General features: G+C 48.8%; 1 protein-coding gene across 1 annotated transcript in view; it reads left to right on the top strand.

Moving 5' to 3' along the window:
• The window catches only part of NPTXR (neuronal pentraxin receptor), a 42,930-nt gene extending 36,678 nt beyond the window's left edge, over positions 1–6,252 (top strand). Inside the window, exons 5-6 of the mRNA XM_073007106.1 lie at positions 1,434–1,613; positions 1,863–6,252. Of these exons, the coding sequence (XP_072863207.1) occupies positions 1,434–1,613; positions 1,863–2,087 (405 nt within the window). The 3' untranslated portion in view covers positions 2,088–6,252. The remainder of the gene's footprint in view (positions 1–1,433; positions 1,614–1,862) is intronic.
• Positions 6,253–15,477: the final 9,225 nt, after the last annotated feature.

Here is a 15,477-nt window from a genome sequence, read left to right on the forward strand (position 1 = left end):
GCCAGGCACCACGTCGGCCTCAGAGATGTTACATTAAATTGTGATCACAGGCCGGGTGAGATGGCTTATGTCTGTAATCCCAGCACTCTGAGAAGCTGAGGCAGGTGGATGACCTGAGGTCAGGAGCTCAAGACCAGGCTGGCCAATATGGTAAATCCCCTTTCTACTAAAAAAAAAAAAAAAAAAAAAAAATTAGCTGGATGTGGTGGTGCATGCCTGTAATCCCAGCTACTCAGGAGGCTGAGGGAGGAGAATTGCTTGAACCGGGAGATGGAGGTTGCAGTGAGCTGAGATCACACCACTGCACTCCATCCTGGGCAAGAGAGTTAAATTCCATCTCAAAAAAAAAAAAAAAATGTGATCTCAAAAAAAAAAAAAAAAAAAATCAGATCTCCCCGAGATGAGGGAGCCCTCTGGGAGCACCAAATCCACAGACACCTAACACCTTTCATCTTACAGGCCAGCTCTAACCCATCAGCAGTGACTTCCCAGAGCACTGTGTTGAGGGATCTGAGCTAAATCGAGGCTCATGATTGATTGGCTATGTCTGCCCTCGGTAGAGGAAGAGGTAGCAGCTGTAGATTTGCCATCCCTTGTCTGACCTCCCTTTACAGATAAGGAAACTGAGGTCCAGGGAGGAAGGAGCAGCCTCCCCAGATCACACAGGGGGTGGTGGCAGAGCCAGGGCCCCATGCTGGAGCCTGGCCTCTGAGTCCAAGGCTCATTCTATCCCTGCCAGTACTTCCTCTTCTTCTTCTTTTTTTTTTTTTTTTTTTTTTGAGACGAAGTCTCGCTCTGTCACCCAGGCTGGAGTGCAGTGGTGCAATCTCGGCTCACTGCAAGCTCCGCCTCCCAGGTTAACGCCATTCTCCTGCTTCAGCCTCCTGAGTAGCTGGGACTACAGGCTCCCGCCACCGCGCCTGGCTAATTTCTTGTATTTTTAGTAGAGACGGGGTTTCACCATGGTCTCGATCTCCTGAACTTGTGATCGGCCCGCCTCAGCCTCCCAAAGTGCTGGGATTACCGGCTTGAGCCACCGCACCCAGCCCCCTGCCAGTACTTCTTGAGCCCCAGCTGTGTGCTGAGTGCTGTGTGAGGTGTTCAGGGGAAGTTGGGATTATGAGACATCCCTCCCACCCTAAGTGACCTTAATAGGCCACTTTTATAGACCTTAATAGGTTGGAGAGTGAGTGAACTACCTCGTGACAACTGAAAACCAAAACCAGAGAGTCCCTTGTGATCTGGTTTGGTCTTTGAAGAAAGAGGAGAGAGGAGTCAGGGAAAGACACTGGGCAGGAGGATGGAGAGGGTCAGGCCTGGGGTTGGGCCCTGGAAGGATGGACTTGGGTCTCCCCAGCCCCACCCCGCTTCCTCAGCCATGGGCCTTGGGCTTTGGGGCACCTCTGACCTGGGGTTGGGGGACCTGTGTCCAGGTGGCCCAGCTGCCCCTGAGCCTGAAAGACAATGACTGGCACCACATCTGCGTCGCCTGGACCACAAGGGATGGCCTATGGTCTGCCTACCAGGACGGGGAGCTGCAGGGCTCCGGTGAGAACCTGGCTGCCTGGCACCCCATCAAGCCTCATGGGATCCTTATCTTGGGCCAGGAGCAGGTAAGGCTCAGGCTGGTATTGGGGCTGGACCTCCCCATTGTGCAGATGGGCAGACTGAGGGCCAGAGAGATCAGAGACATGCCCAAGGAGCTAGAATCTTGGAGGTGGGGCTAGAGCTTTGGGGGCAGGGCTTCAGTGGGGACGAAGGTGGGGCTTCCTCGGGGACAAGAGCCTGACTGAGTCAGCCTGCCTGTCTTTTCTGCTCCCTCATTCCACATCTCTCCTTTCTCTGCTGCTGTCTTGGCCCAGGATACCCTGGGTGGCCGGTTTGATGCCACCCAGGCCTTTGTCGGTGACATTGCCCAGTTTAATCTGTGGGACCACGCTCTGACACCAGCCCAGGTCCTGGGCATTGCCAACTGCACTGCGCCACTGCTGGGCAACATCCTTCCCTGGGAAGACAAGCTGGTGGAGGCCTTCGGGGGCGCAACGAAGGCTGCCTTCGATGTCTGCAAGGGGAGAGCCAAGGCATGAGGGGCCACCTCATCCAGGACCCCTCCTTTGCCTGCCACTTTGGGGACTTGAGGGGGGTCATATTCCCTCCTCAGCCTGCCCACGCACTGGCCTTCCCTCCTGCCCCATTCCTGGCTGTGCCTCCCGTTTTCCCTCACCTGTACCCACACCTCCAGAATGCCCTGTGAGTGTGTCCCCTGTCCCCACCTGGGTGGGGAGGAGCATCTCAAGTGAACAGTGGGAGCCTGCCCGCCTGGCATTGCACTGGAGTTGTCTCTTACCCCACCCCTCCCTGCCCATCGATTGCATCTGATTTCACTAATTTTCACAGCACCCCCAGTAGGGTAGGGTTGCCTATGAGAGGGACCCCACTATCTCAGTGGTGGGGGTGGCCACCCACTCCCTTGTCCCCCATGCAACAGGCCCAGTGGCTTCCCCTTCAGGGCCACAACAGGCTGTAGAAGGGGATGATGAGGACATCGGAGGTTAGACTTACCCTCCTCCCACTTTCCACCAGCTGCCAGTCAAGGGCAGTGGGATCTCAGTGGAGCCTCCCTCACCCTACCCATGCCTCCCTCTTCCTCCTCTTTCCTCCTCTCTTTGTGTGTAGTGGTTTGAATGTTGGTTCCATGCCTGGCCCAGCCCCACCTCAGTCTCCAGGACATTCCTTTCCCCGCTCCAGCCTGGAGGGAAGGGAACAAAGACCCCGGGAGGCCAAAGGGCTGCAGTCACCCCTTGTGCTCACCCATAGCAATGGCCACTGGGATAGTCATCCCTCTCCCTCTATGCCAAGGACAGGACTTGGGCCACTTCAGCCTGGGCGGCAGCAGCCCTAAGGCAGAGGCCTCATGGCTCAGGAGACCCTGCCTTTGGCAGAGCCACATTACCTACCCTGTGCATGGTCCTGGGGCAGGAAGGAAGAAGCTGAGAAGGAGGGGAGAAGCATGAAGCAGTGGGCAGAGCACTGGGTGAGAGGGAGGAGCCCTTGGTTCCTAGCCAGCCCTGCTAATGTCCTGTGTGGCCTCCTGTAAGTCCCTGCCCTCTCTGGGCTTGGCGTCCCTCATTCGTGAGCTGAGGCCCTCACTTTGGTCATTTGCTCTCCAGATTGGGTGTGAGCTTCTCTGTGATTCCAGGTGGATATGTGGGGAAAGCACTGGTGACCCTGGACTTAGCAGGGGTAGGTCCCGGTACTCGGCAGTAGATGGGATGAAGCCAGTCATGGGTTAGGGTCAGCAGAGACTCAGAGTCGAGGGCAAGGTTCAAGGCAGACTAACCTCATGCATGGATTGTAAAAAACTAGCTCCCTCCGGATTACCCCAGCCTGGCACCCATGCCTGTCTGAGAGTGTCTCAAAGGGCTGATAGCTTCCTGGTCCCCTTGAGTCATCACCAGCTTCTCCAAGAGAGTGTCAGAATCTTAAGAGCTGAGAGGCTGGGCATAGTGGCTCATGCCTGTAATCCCAGCACTTTGGGAGGCCGAGACAGGCAGATCACTTGCGGCCAGGAGTTCGAGGTCAGCCTGGCCAACATAGTGAAATCCCATCTCCACTAAAAATACAAAAAATAGCCGATGTGGTGGTGCACGCCTGTAGTCCCAGCTACTCAGGAGGCTGAGTCAGGAGAATCTCTTGAACCGAGGAGGTGGAGGTTGCAGTGAGCCGAGATCACACCATTGCACTCCAGCCTGGGCAACAGAGCAAGACTCCGTCTCAGAAAATAATAATAATAATCTTAGAGATGAGAAAAACCACCCCATCTGGCACCACATCTGCATCTTGCTTGTGAGAAATGGGGAAGAGTTCAGGGAGGACCCGTGACCTGCACAGGATCACAGAGCACGATGGGGCAGAGCCAGGACTAGAGCTCAGGGCATCTGACTCCCTCTTCAGTGCCCCTCCCCTTCCATGCTGCCTGCCCTTGAAGGCCTTTGAGTTCAGTCTACACCTAACCAGGTAGACATCTGAGAGGTCAGATGCTTTCCAATATGACACCTGCAACATCTTCCTTTACGTAACACCCAAACATCTTGGCGTCCCCCCACTCAGGAAGTGCAGGGAGGAGGTTGTGATCCCTGGGTGCTTCAGCAGAATGGAGAGCTGAGGTGTCCCTTCCCTGCTAGTCACCTACCAGGTGTCTGAGCAGCTGCAGGCTCCCTGGCTCAAGTGGGCATTGTACCTTTTGTCTGCCTTTTTGTTCCCTGTCTGTCTCCACTGCCTGAGGCCACTTAGCCTGAGACATGATGCAAGAGCTGCAGGCCAGGGGGCTCAGTGCCATGGAAGCTCCTCCAAGACGCATAGCCCCCAGCACCCAGATCGTTCTTTCCATTTCGAGAACATAAATAGATTGCCCAGCCCCTCCAGTACAATCCCACTGGAAGAAAAGGCGATGGCGGACTTCAGCCAGACCCGCTGAGACCTAGGTTGCCACGGTAACAGCCAATGACATCAACCCAAGGGCTGTGTCAAATGTCTCATCATAATGGCCCTGTTGCTGGGGTGATGGCAGAATTCAGAACTTCGATTTCAGTGACGCCAAGCTTGATCTGTTGCCATTGTTTTGAAGAAGGTAGCTCTTGTGGAGGACTTGGGAGGATGAGGTCTTAGGAAGGAGGTGACAGCACTTGCTCAGGCACTTGAGCCCACCCAGACACACGACCTCGAGTCCTTTATGCTTTGTCCCAGTGAAGATGAGACCTCTGATGTCCAAGCCTTGTTCCCGTGCCGCCTCACCCACTCAGCCTTCCAAAGGGAACAGGAACAAATTTCCCCAGCGCCACTGTTTGGGTCCCACCTTTCCTATCTTCTGCTGCCCCTGAGCACATCCAAGCAGACAGGGAAAGAGGAGTCAGACATGGCCCAGTCACATCCTAAGCTGCTCCTGGCTGATAACCACAATGGAGGCCGTGTTTGTCCTGCCGTCTGGCACTGCACTGAGAGTGGCACCGGCACCGTCCTGTTGATCCTCACAACACAGTTCTAAGTTAGGACATTCTTGGCTCCATTAGACAGGTGAGGAAACGGGGGCACAGAGAGGTGATGTCATCTGCCTGGTGTCAATCAGCTAGCGAGTGATGGAGCCCAGATTTCAAACCAAAGGGGGTTACCTCCAGGGGCTGAGTACCCACTCACTGTGTAGAGTGTCATCTGGGCACCATTGCTCCAGATGTGTTCTGACACCATTCCCCAGCCCGCAGGGCTTGAAGTGAAGGAACAGAGGCAGGGAGTGGGCCAGCCCTAGGGCCAGGGTCCTCTTGGTGAAGCTATGCCACGGGGCTCAGCTGCTTTAGGGAATGTGTCCCTTCCACCATGGGCCAGAGCTTTAGCCCTTCTCTAGCTCAGCTGGAGTTCAGAGGAGAGCTGAAAAAGAAAAGGAAACTGAGCATCTCCCAAGAGTGGTTGGCAGGGAACGGGGAGGGAACTTGCTCTTCCTCCAACTCCTGCTTGGGGCCAAGCCCTAAACCAGGTGCTTCCCAGCTGTTATCTGCCAGATCTTCCCATCTTGTGGCACGTGGTGCCCCCACCGACATCCCAAGGGGACCGACCGATCCCCTTGCCACCACTCTGCATCACCTGGGACCACAGATTTGGGCAGGAAGGGCTCTGAGAGGAGGCCAAAGCCCTCATTTTACAGATGAGGAAGCTGAAGCCCGGGGAGGGGAACGACCCTCAAGGCCACCCAGCTGGACACGGGAGACTTGAGCCCAGCCTTCTGACTGCCTTCAGCCCTCTCTAGAACACAGCAGCCTCTCCCAAGCACTGAGTCCCTCCTCCTCTGTGTGTCCCAGCACCCTTGGCCTGAGTAAATGTGGAAAGGGGCTCCCTCCCAGAGATGGGATTACTCTCTTCACCCTTTATTCCAGCTGCCTGCCACCCCAGACCCCACCTCCCACCCTGACCTCCGACCCCTGGGTGGGGAAGGGGCTCACGTGGGCCCAGGCTGAGTGTGAGTGAGCATGTCAAGTTGTCTGACACTGTGACATTAGTGCACCCTACTGACAACCCCTCCCCAGCCTCATCCCTTTCTCCTCTCCTTGTTTTGTACATAAATTGACATGAGCTGCAACATGTGTGCGTGTGCGTGCGTGTGCGTGCGTGTGTGTGTGTATGTGTGTGATCTGTGTCATGGTTTTGTTACCTTTTTGTTTTTGTAAACTTGAATGTTCAAAATAAACATGCTGTTTACTCTGAGGTTCTTCTTTTGGGATGGGGCTGCCCTGGGAGGTGCTGGGCAGGAAGGAGGGGGCTGCTTTGGACAGGGCAGCAGGGAAAGGCAGAGGAGATGCCTGATCCTGGACTGCCCCAAGGCCACACGTGCCCCTAAATATGCCCCCCAGCTGTCAAGTTCTCCCTGTTCCAGGCTTAGACATACCCCATTTCCCAGAATTTATGCAGGAAGGATGTAAAGAACCCAAGTCCCACATGGAACGTGTCCTAGTTCTGATAACTGGGCTTTGGCCTCATTCCCAATACCCCGTCCACATCTTGTGCTCTAGTTCTGGGATCCGGGTCCCTGACTTGTTTCCTGGGACCTAGTCTGTCCCAGTCACTTGCCTGGACCCCCCAAAGTGTTTCATCTCTTGGGGTCCTAGAGAGGGGGACCGGGGTGAGGGACCCTGGTTATTGTATTTCAGCCGCTCCCTTCCCCACACTACCCAGACTCCTCTGATATGTTTGGCCTCTAGACAGGACTCTAAGACCAGCATCAGGGTCAGCTACCCCACCCCATCCCTGCAGCACCCGCCCCATCCTTAAGAGGGTCTTGATTAGTCCCCAGCCCTCCCTGCACACACCATCTTAGAGCCATAAAGTCCTCATCCTCCTACTCTCTCAATACTGTCACTGTTCTTGGTTGGATGCCATCCTCAGACGATCCCTGTGAAAAGTCAGGGTGCTAGCCAGGAGACAGGGGATCACACCGGCAGGACAGGGCTTTCCAGACTTTTCCAAAGCTTCGCAAACTTCCAACAAGAGTAGATTCACCACATGAGGACCAGGGGGGTAGGTATCCCTGGAAGTGGCACTTCAAAACAGGGAAACTGCCTTTGAAGTCTGCTAAGTTATCTGAAAAATTCATGTGCTTTTTTCATTCTACTCCAGAATGAATCCAGATTTGTTTTAAAATAAAAATATTTTAATTACCACTGAGCAAAATTAAGCTACAGGCAGCTATGCCTTGTTTATCCTCTCTTGCACCAGTTTACTTGCAAACACTCCGTCTCCCTCTGTCCCACTCAGCTGGCAAGGTCCAACCCTGGTGAAATCCTCCTGTCCACCTGCTTCGTGCCAGCACCTGCACAATTGAACGCAGATGTGAAAAAGCACAGATTTTGATGTGTGTTGACTCTTATTTTCTTTTCTATTTATTTATTTATTTTTGATACGGAGTCTTACTCTGTCTCCGAGGCTGGAGTGCAGTGGCGCAATCTTGGCTCACTGCAACTTCCGCCTCCCAGGTTCAAGTGATTCTCCTACCTCAGCCTCCCGAATAGCTGGGACTACAGGCACATGCCACCATGCCCAGCTAATTTTTTTGCATTTTTTTTAGTAGAGATAGGGTTTCACCATGTTAGTCAGGCTGGTCTCAAACTCCTGACCTCAAATAATCCACACGCCTTGGCCTCCTAAAGTGCTGGGATTACAGGTGTGAGCCACCGCGCCCAGCCTGACTCTCATTTTTAGTCCTTGGCCAGAGATCTCCAATCCTGGCCTGCAATCTTAGTACACATTCCTTGTTTGGGGTCTTGCTCTCCAAAGTGACTATATCATATCCCCTCTCTCCTCAAATCTACAGCCCTCCACTCCCAGCCCTGCACACTCAAGGGTGGCCGCACCTCCTAGTTCATTGAGAAAACCATTAGTTCAGTCTTCCCCCATCACCCCACCACCAAGTCTGCCTGCAAACCCGCACCGTACCCAGATTTTCTGGCTTCCCCCAGTTACTCTGAATAAACTATCGCTGCTCCTATCAGAGGCACTGTGTAATGGATCCCCTTCCACTTTGTCTTCTCAACAACATTTCTCCTGCATTACCAACCTATCCTTATCTACTTTGTCATTTCGATGGACCTCCAAGCCTGCCCCAGTATCTCCTTTCTTACACAGAATCCCGCCTCGAGCCAATACCTCCTGCAGCTGTCACTCATTCCTTTTCTCCTTTCACTGCAAAACTTCTTGAAAAATCAGGTGTATCAGGGGTTCCCAGGACCACCCTCAGGTTTGATGATTCACTGGAAGGACTCACAGAACTCAGAAAAGCCACTAAACTCACGGTTTTGGTTTATTACATTGAAAGGATATAGATGCCAATTAGGAGAAATATAGATGCACAAGGAGAAAGGCATATAGGGTGGAATCCAGGACAGACCAGGAGCAGAATTCCAGTCATTCTCTCCCAAAGTCCTACGGACAGCACTTCATTCTCTCAGCAATGATGTGTGACACACATACGAGAGACTTGTCCATCAGGGAAGCTCACCCCAGTCTTGGTGTCCAGGGTCTATACTGGGGGATGATTATGTAATGGAGGACCCATATGACTGACCTTAACTACTCAGTCTAAGGACTCCTCTCCAGAGGTCAAACTGATACAGTGTGACTAAGGGCATTTGCCATAAAAGACTTTGTCAGCATAAATTATCTGGCATGGCCCAAGGTAAACGAAGACAGTCCCATCAGGCAAGACCTTCCAAGGGTCTGGAAGTTGCCTGCTGGGGAGCTGCTCCAGGCCCAATCCTTTCTTTGGAATGTGCAGGGTTCAATCAGCCCAAGCCTGCTGAGTTAACCCTTTGCTAGACAGTGGGTCAACAGTTTTTTGGGAGTTTTGGGGTTTTTTGTTTTTGTTTTTTAGATGGAGTCTCGCTTTGTCCCCCAGGCTGGAGTACAGTGGCACCATCTTGACTCACTGCAACCTCTGCCTCCCGGGTTCAAGTGATTCTCCTGCCTCAGTCTCCAGAGTAGCTGGGATTACAGGCACTTGCCACCACACCTGGCTAATTTTTATATTTTTAGTAGAGACGGAGTTTCGCCATGTTGGCCAGGCTGGTCTCAAACCCCTGAGCTCAAAATAATCCTCCTGCCTTGGCCTCCCAAAGTGATGGGATTACAGGCGTGAGCCACCACAGCCAGCTAGGTCTACAGTTGTTATGCCACTTCATCCCACCTTCATTCACACCTTGTCCAGTTCCCATGAGGCTGCTGTTCCCCCGACACTCCCACTCCACCAAAGTCTCACCTGTCCAGGCCAACGATTACGTCCATGTTGCAAAATCCAATGGCCAGGCCTCTGCCATTGTCTTAGCCACATTCTCAGCTGCATCAAACACACTCCTTCCTTCTTGAAAAATTTATCCTCTTGCCTTTGCCAAGACACCCTGTCCTGCCAAGACACCCTGTCCTGGTTTGTCTTTCACCTCAGTGGTTCTCAAATTGTAGCCTGCATTACAATAGCCTGGAGCGAGTTAAAGCACTGGTCGCTGACCGCTGGGCCCCACCCTGGAGGTTCTGAGGCAGTAGATCTGGGGCGGGGCGGGGGTGGGGGTGGTGCCAAGAGTCTGCCTCTCTAACAAGTGCCAGATGATGCTATGGCTGCTGATCCTGGGACCGCACTTTGAGAACCACTGCTCTATTTCACTGGCCATTCCTTCTCAGGCTCCTTCTGATACCTCCTCATCTCCCTGGTCCCTAAATGCTGCAGTACCCCAGGGCGCAGTTCTGGGTTTCTTTATTCTTTCTACCTAGATGCTTTCCCTAGGAAATCTCATCCAGGCCCATGGTTTTGACTCCCTCCAAGATTTTTTCCCTGAACTCCACATTTGCATATGCAGGTTGCCCGATAGGAGTCTCAAAATGCATGTATCCAAAACTAAGTACTTCATCTTCCTCTCCCTGCCCCACTCGCCCCCCTTCCCAATAAATAGGCTCAAATAAATAGGCTCAATTCCGGTTCCTCATTGACTTCTCTTTTTCTCTTGCCCATCTATTCAATCCATTGCCCGTTGACTCAACCACTAACCTATATCTCAACCCACGTCCACTCCTCTCCACTCTGCTACCACTCTGTTCCAAGCCACCATTGTCTCCTAAAAATGCAGTTTCCTCTCTTAAAATCCATTCTCTGGTCAGGTGCAGTAGTAACTCACCTCTGTAATCCCAACACTCCATCTCAAAAAAAAATAAAGGAAGGCATCCAAGGAAGGCATTGGAGAGATATCAAGACAAGCCAGAGTTGAGGGACAAAGATCCCAGGGAGAAGAGAAGTTCAGAGAGGTGAGCCTGGATTCTGGGGCAGCAGCCTTCCTCTTATGGCCCCTATCCACTAACAACAAATGGCTAAGTTGAGCAGTCAGTTAATATCTTCAAGAAATTACATGACAATGAGAACTACAGCTTCCAGGTAAAAACTGAAGTTTAGGATGAGGAGCTCTGGTAAATGACCCAGGCTTTTAGTGGGTTACACACTCGAGTAGGGAAATAGTACAGCCCTCCCACACACAGAATGGCAGTTTCCAAGCATCCCATTCATTGATTGAATTAAGGTGTCTGTCTCTTCACCAACAGCTTGCCAGAAGCCAAGTAAATTCTCTGGAGGAAGAGAACAACGCCATCCAAACTCTCACATTATATTTTTGTTACACAAAGTTTGGCATTCAATAAAAAAAAATTACCAGACATATCTGGAAATGAAACTGAATGACTGAAAATCCAGACAGAGGGGGTAAATTTTTTTTAAGGTCACTAGACCTACACATGTGATAAAATTGCCTACAATTAAATCTCTCTCTCTCACACACACATACACACAAATACACACACATACACAACACATACACATGCACACACACACACATTACACACACATTACACGTATACACACACACACATACACATGCACATACCCACATGCACATACATACACAAACATATATGCACATACACATACACGCACGTGCACACACATACACACAAACACACAAACATGCACACACATGCACACAGATACACACACCTATACCTACACACACACATTACACACACAAATACACACACACACACACACACGACTACAAGTAAAACTAGGAAAACCTAAATAAGACAGTATCAGTGTTAACATCCCGGCTGTGATGTTGTACTCTACTCTCGTAGGATGTTACCATTAAAGGAAGCTGGGTAAAGGGTACATGGGCTCTCTCTATGTCATTCTTAAAACTGAGTGAGTCTACAATTATTTTGAAATAAAATATTTAATTTAAAACAGGCCATGATGGGCCTGTTATCCAGATAGTGGTGTTATAAGACATAGACTTGAAAATAATTATCATTAATATATTCAGGGCTTTTTTTTTTTTTTTGAGACAGTGTCTCACTCTTCCCCCAAGGCCGGAGTGGCTCCATCTCAGCTCACTGCAACCTCCACCTCCCAGGCTCAAGGGATCCTCCCACTTCAGCCACCTGAGTAGCTGGGACTACAGGCGTGCACCACTGCACCTGGCTAATTTTTGTATTTTTTGTAGAGATGGAGTTTCACCATGTTGCTCAGCTGGTCTTGAACTTCTGGGCTCAAGCAATCCTCCTGCCTTGGCCTCCCAAAGTGCTGGGATTACAGGGAAGCCTACTCAGGACTTTAGATGACAAATGGGAGAATTTCAACAGAGGATTGTAAATTGTAAAAAAGAATCAAATGGAAATAATAGAATTGAAAAATACATTAAATGAACTTATGAACTCAATAAATAGATTTAACAGCAGATCAGATACAGCTGAAGTGAAGTCTATTAGAAAAACCAAAAGAAATTACCCAGAATAAAGACCGAGAGAAAAGAATGAAAAGTGCAGAAAAGGGTAGAAGATTAATATGGGACATAGTGAGAAGGTCTAACATGTAAGGAGACCCAGAAGAAGTAAACAGCACAATTAGGGTGGAAATAATGGTTTTTTTGTTTTGTTTTGGTGTTTTTTTTGTGTGTTTTTGTTTTTGTTTTTGTTTTTGTTTTGAGACAGAGTCTCGCTCTGTCACTCACGCTGGAGTATAGTGGCATGATCTCAGCTCACTGCAACCTCTGCCATCCAGGTTCAAGCTATTCTCCTGCCTCAGCCTCCCAAGTAGCTGAGATTACAGGCACCTGCCATCATGCCTGGCTAATTTTTGTATTTTTAGTAGAGATGGGGTTTCACCATATTGGTCAGGCTGGTCTTGAACTCCTGACCTCATGATCTACCCACCTCAGCCTCCCAAGGTGTTGGGATTACAGGTGTGAGCCACCACACCTGGTCAAAATAATGTTCTAATAGAGATCATCTGAGAATTTTCCCAACGCTGTTGAAAGACATTAAGCCACAAATTCAAGAATCTCAGGGAACCCTAAGCATGAAAAGAAAACCACAACTAAGCCCCTAACAGTGAAACAGTTGTAAATAGTGAAACATTTGTAAATCAAATGCAAAGAGAAAAATCTTAAAAGCATCCAAAGGAAAAAGATGCATTACCTTTCAAGGAGCAGTAGCGACTGACAGCTAACTTTTCAAAGAAGGAATGGAGAAAGGAAGACAATAAACCGATATCTGCAAAGTGCAGAAAGGAAATTACTGGAATTCTAGAGTCAGTAAAAATATCCTTCAGAAATGGAAATGAAATAATGATGTTTTCAGACAAAGAAAAACCTAAGAGGACTCATCACTAATGATTTTTGTCATCAACAGAATTTCACTAAAGTGCTTTAGGGAGCGGGAAAATGATCCCTGAAGGAAGCATGGAGATTCCAGTGAAGAACAACAGAAAGGATACGTATGTGGATAAATTTTACTTAGTAATGGTTGAAAATAAGAGCAATTACGTATTGTGAGTTTTACAATTCATGACAACAATAAAAACAAAAATTGGGAAGAGGTGAATGCAATTAAAATATTCTAATGTCCCTACATTGTCCTGGAAGTAGCAAAAGTACTAATTTTATATTAAACTCTAATATGTCCAGGATCAATGTTATATTTTCCTACAGTAATCACTAAAAGAATTGGAAAAGAATATGTAACTAAAAAGCTACTACAAGAATAGTAAAAATAATTCAAAAAAGGCCCAAAAAGGGGAGAAAAAGGGGACTCCCAAAGGAGAGGACAAATAGAAAATAAATAGTAAGTGGGCTGATTTAAACAATTTTAATGTAAATTAGTAATTCCGCTAAACATAAAAAGATACGTATTCCAATAGTGTCAATCTGGGTTAAAAAAAACTACATAGAAAGATTGAAATTAAAAAGATAGAAAATATATAGCATGCAAACATTACTTCAAAGAAAGTTGGTATAGTTATATTAAAGTAGACTTTAGGACAAGAAGCATTGCTAAAAATAAAAGGGACATTTCATGATGGTAAAGAATCAATCTCTTAGGACAGTATGACAGTTTTAAATTTGTATGCACATATTAACATAGCTTTGTAACATATAAAGTAAAAATTGGCAGAACCAAGGCTGGGTGCGGTGGCTCATGCCTGTAATCCCAGAACTTTGGGAGTCAAGGCAGATGAATCACTCAAGGTCAGGAGTTCGAGACCAGCCTGACTAACATGGCAAAACCCTGTCTCTACTAAAAACACAAAAATTAGCCAGGCATTGTGGCGGGTGCCTGTAATTCCAGCTACTTGGGAGGCTGAGGCGTGGGAGTTGTTTGACCCTGGGAGGCAGAGGTTGCAATGAGCCAAAATCATGCCACTGCACTCCAGCCTGGGCTGGACAGAGCGAGACTCAGTCTCAAACAAAACAAAACAAAACAAAAAAATTGGCAGAACCAAAAGGAAAATTTAACAAGTGCAAAACAAGAGTTGACTAATGGAATATTTTAATACACTTCTCTCAGTAACTTATAGAACGAGCAGATAAAAATTTTACATCTGGCTGGGCACCGTGGCTGATGTTTGTAATCCCAGCTACTCGGGAGGCTGAGGCAGGAGAATCACTTGAACCTAGGAGGCGGGGCTGCAGCGAGCAGAGATCGCACCACTGCACTCCAGCCTGGGCAACAGAGTAAGACTCTCTCAAAAAAAAAAAAAAAAATTATATCCAGTGTGGTTATAGAAAATTTGGCAAAATGATTAAAGAAATTTGACCTAGCAGAGCAACTACATAATAGATATTCTTTTCAATTGCACATGAAAAATTTACCCAAACTGGGCTGGACGTGGTGGCCCACACCTGCAATCTAACACTTTGGGAGGCCGAGGTGGGTGAATCACCTGAGGTCAGAAGTTGGAGACCAGCCTGGCCAACATGGTGAAACCCCATCTCCACTAAAAATACAAAAATTAACCGGCTGTGGTGGTGCACACCTATAATCCCAGCTACTCTGGAGGCTGAGGCAGGAGAATCACTTGAACCTGGGAGGCGGAGGTTGCAGTGAGCCGAGATTGCACCATTGCACTCCAGGCTGGGTGACAAAGCAAAACTCTGTCTCAAAAACAAACAAACAAAGGAACAAACAGAGCAAATGTCCCACCACCAAGATGTCTACATCCTAATGCACGGAAGCTGTAAATATGTCACATGCAAAAGGAAGTAAGATTTCAGATGGAATTAAGGCTGTTAGTCAAGTAGCCTTGAGATAAGATTAACTGGGCTTATCTGGATGGACCCAGTGAAATTGTAAGGGTTCTTAGATGTGGAAGAGGGAGTGCCAAACAAGTGACACGCAAATAGTGGAAATGCTGCATGAGAAAGGCCCAACCGGTCACTGCTGGCTTTGAAGATGCAAAGGGACCATGAGCCAAGGAATTTGGGAAACCTCTACAGACCAGAAAAGGAAAGGAAATGGAGTGTCCTCCAGAGACTCACGAAGGACAGCAGCCCTGGGGACACCTCGATTTTAGCCCAATGAGTCACATTTCATTTTTCATTTTTGTTATTTTTATTTTATTTATTTATTTTTTTAATTTTATTTTTTTGAGATGGTGTCTCGCTCTGTCACCCAGGCTGGAGGGCAGTGGCACGATGTCAGCTCCCTGCAACCTCCACCTCCTGGGTTCAAGCGATTCTCCTGCCTCAGCCTCCTAAGTAGCTGGGATTACAGGCATGCGCCACCATGCCCAGGTAATTTTGTTTTTTTTTTTTTTTTTTAGTAGAGATGAAGTTTCACCATGTTGCCCAGGCTGGTCTCAAATTCCTAACCTCAGGTGATCTGCCCATCTTGGCCTCCCAAAGTGCTGGGATTATAGGCGTGTAAAAAAGTAGAAAAGTATGATGACGACTGACATGCCTGGGCTAAAAGTAAGTTTCAATGAATTTTTGAGAATGAAAGCATACTAAGTTGGAAGCCAGAAATCAATGTTTTTGAAAAAATACATAGCCCCAGCTGAGTGTGGTTTCTCATGCCTGTAATCTCGGCTGCTTGGGAGGCTGAGGCAGGATGATGAGCCCAGGAGTTCAA

Source organism: Chlorocebus sabaeus, chromosome 19 (assembly GCF_047675955.1).
Source record: "Chlorocebus sabaeus isolate Y175 chromosome 19, mChlSab1.0.hap1, whole genome shotgun sequence".
In the NCBI taxonomy this organism is placed as follows: Eukaryota; Metazoa; Chordata; class Mammalia; order Primates; family Cercopithecidae; genus Chlorocebus; species Chlorocebus sabaeus.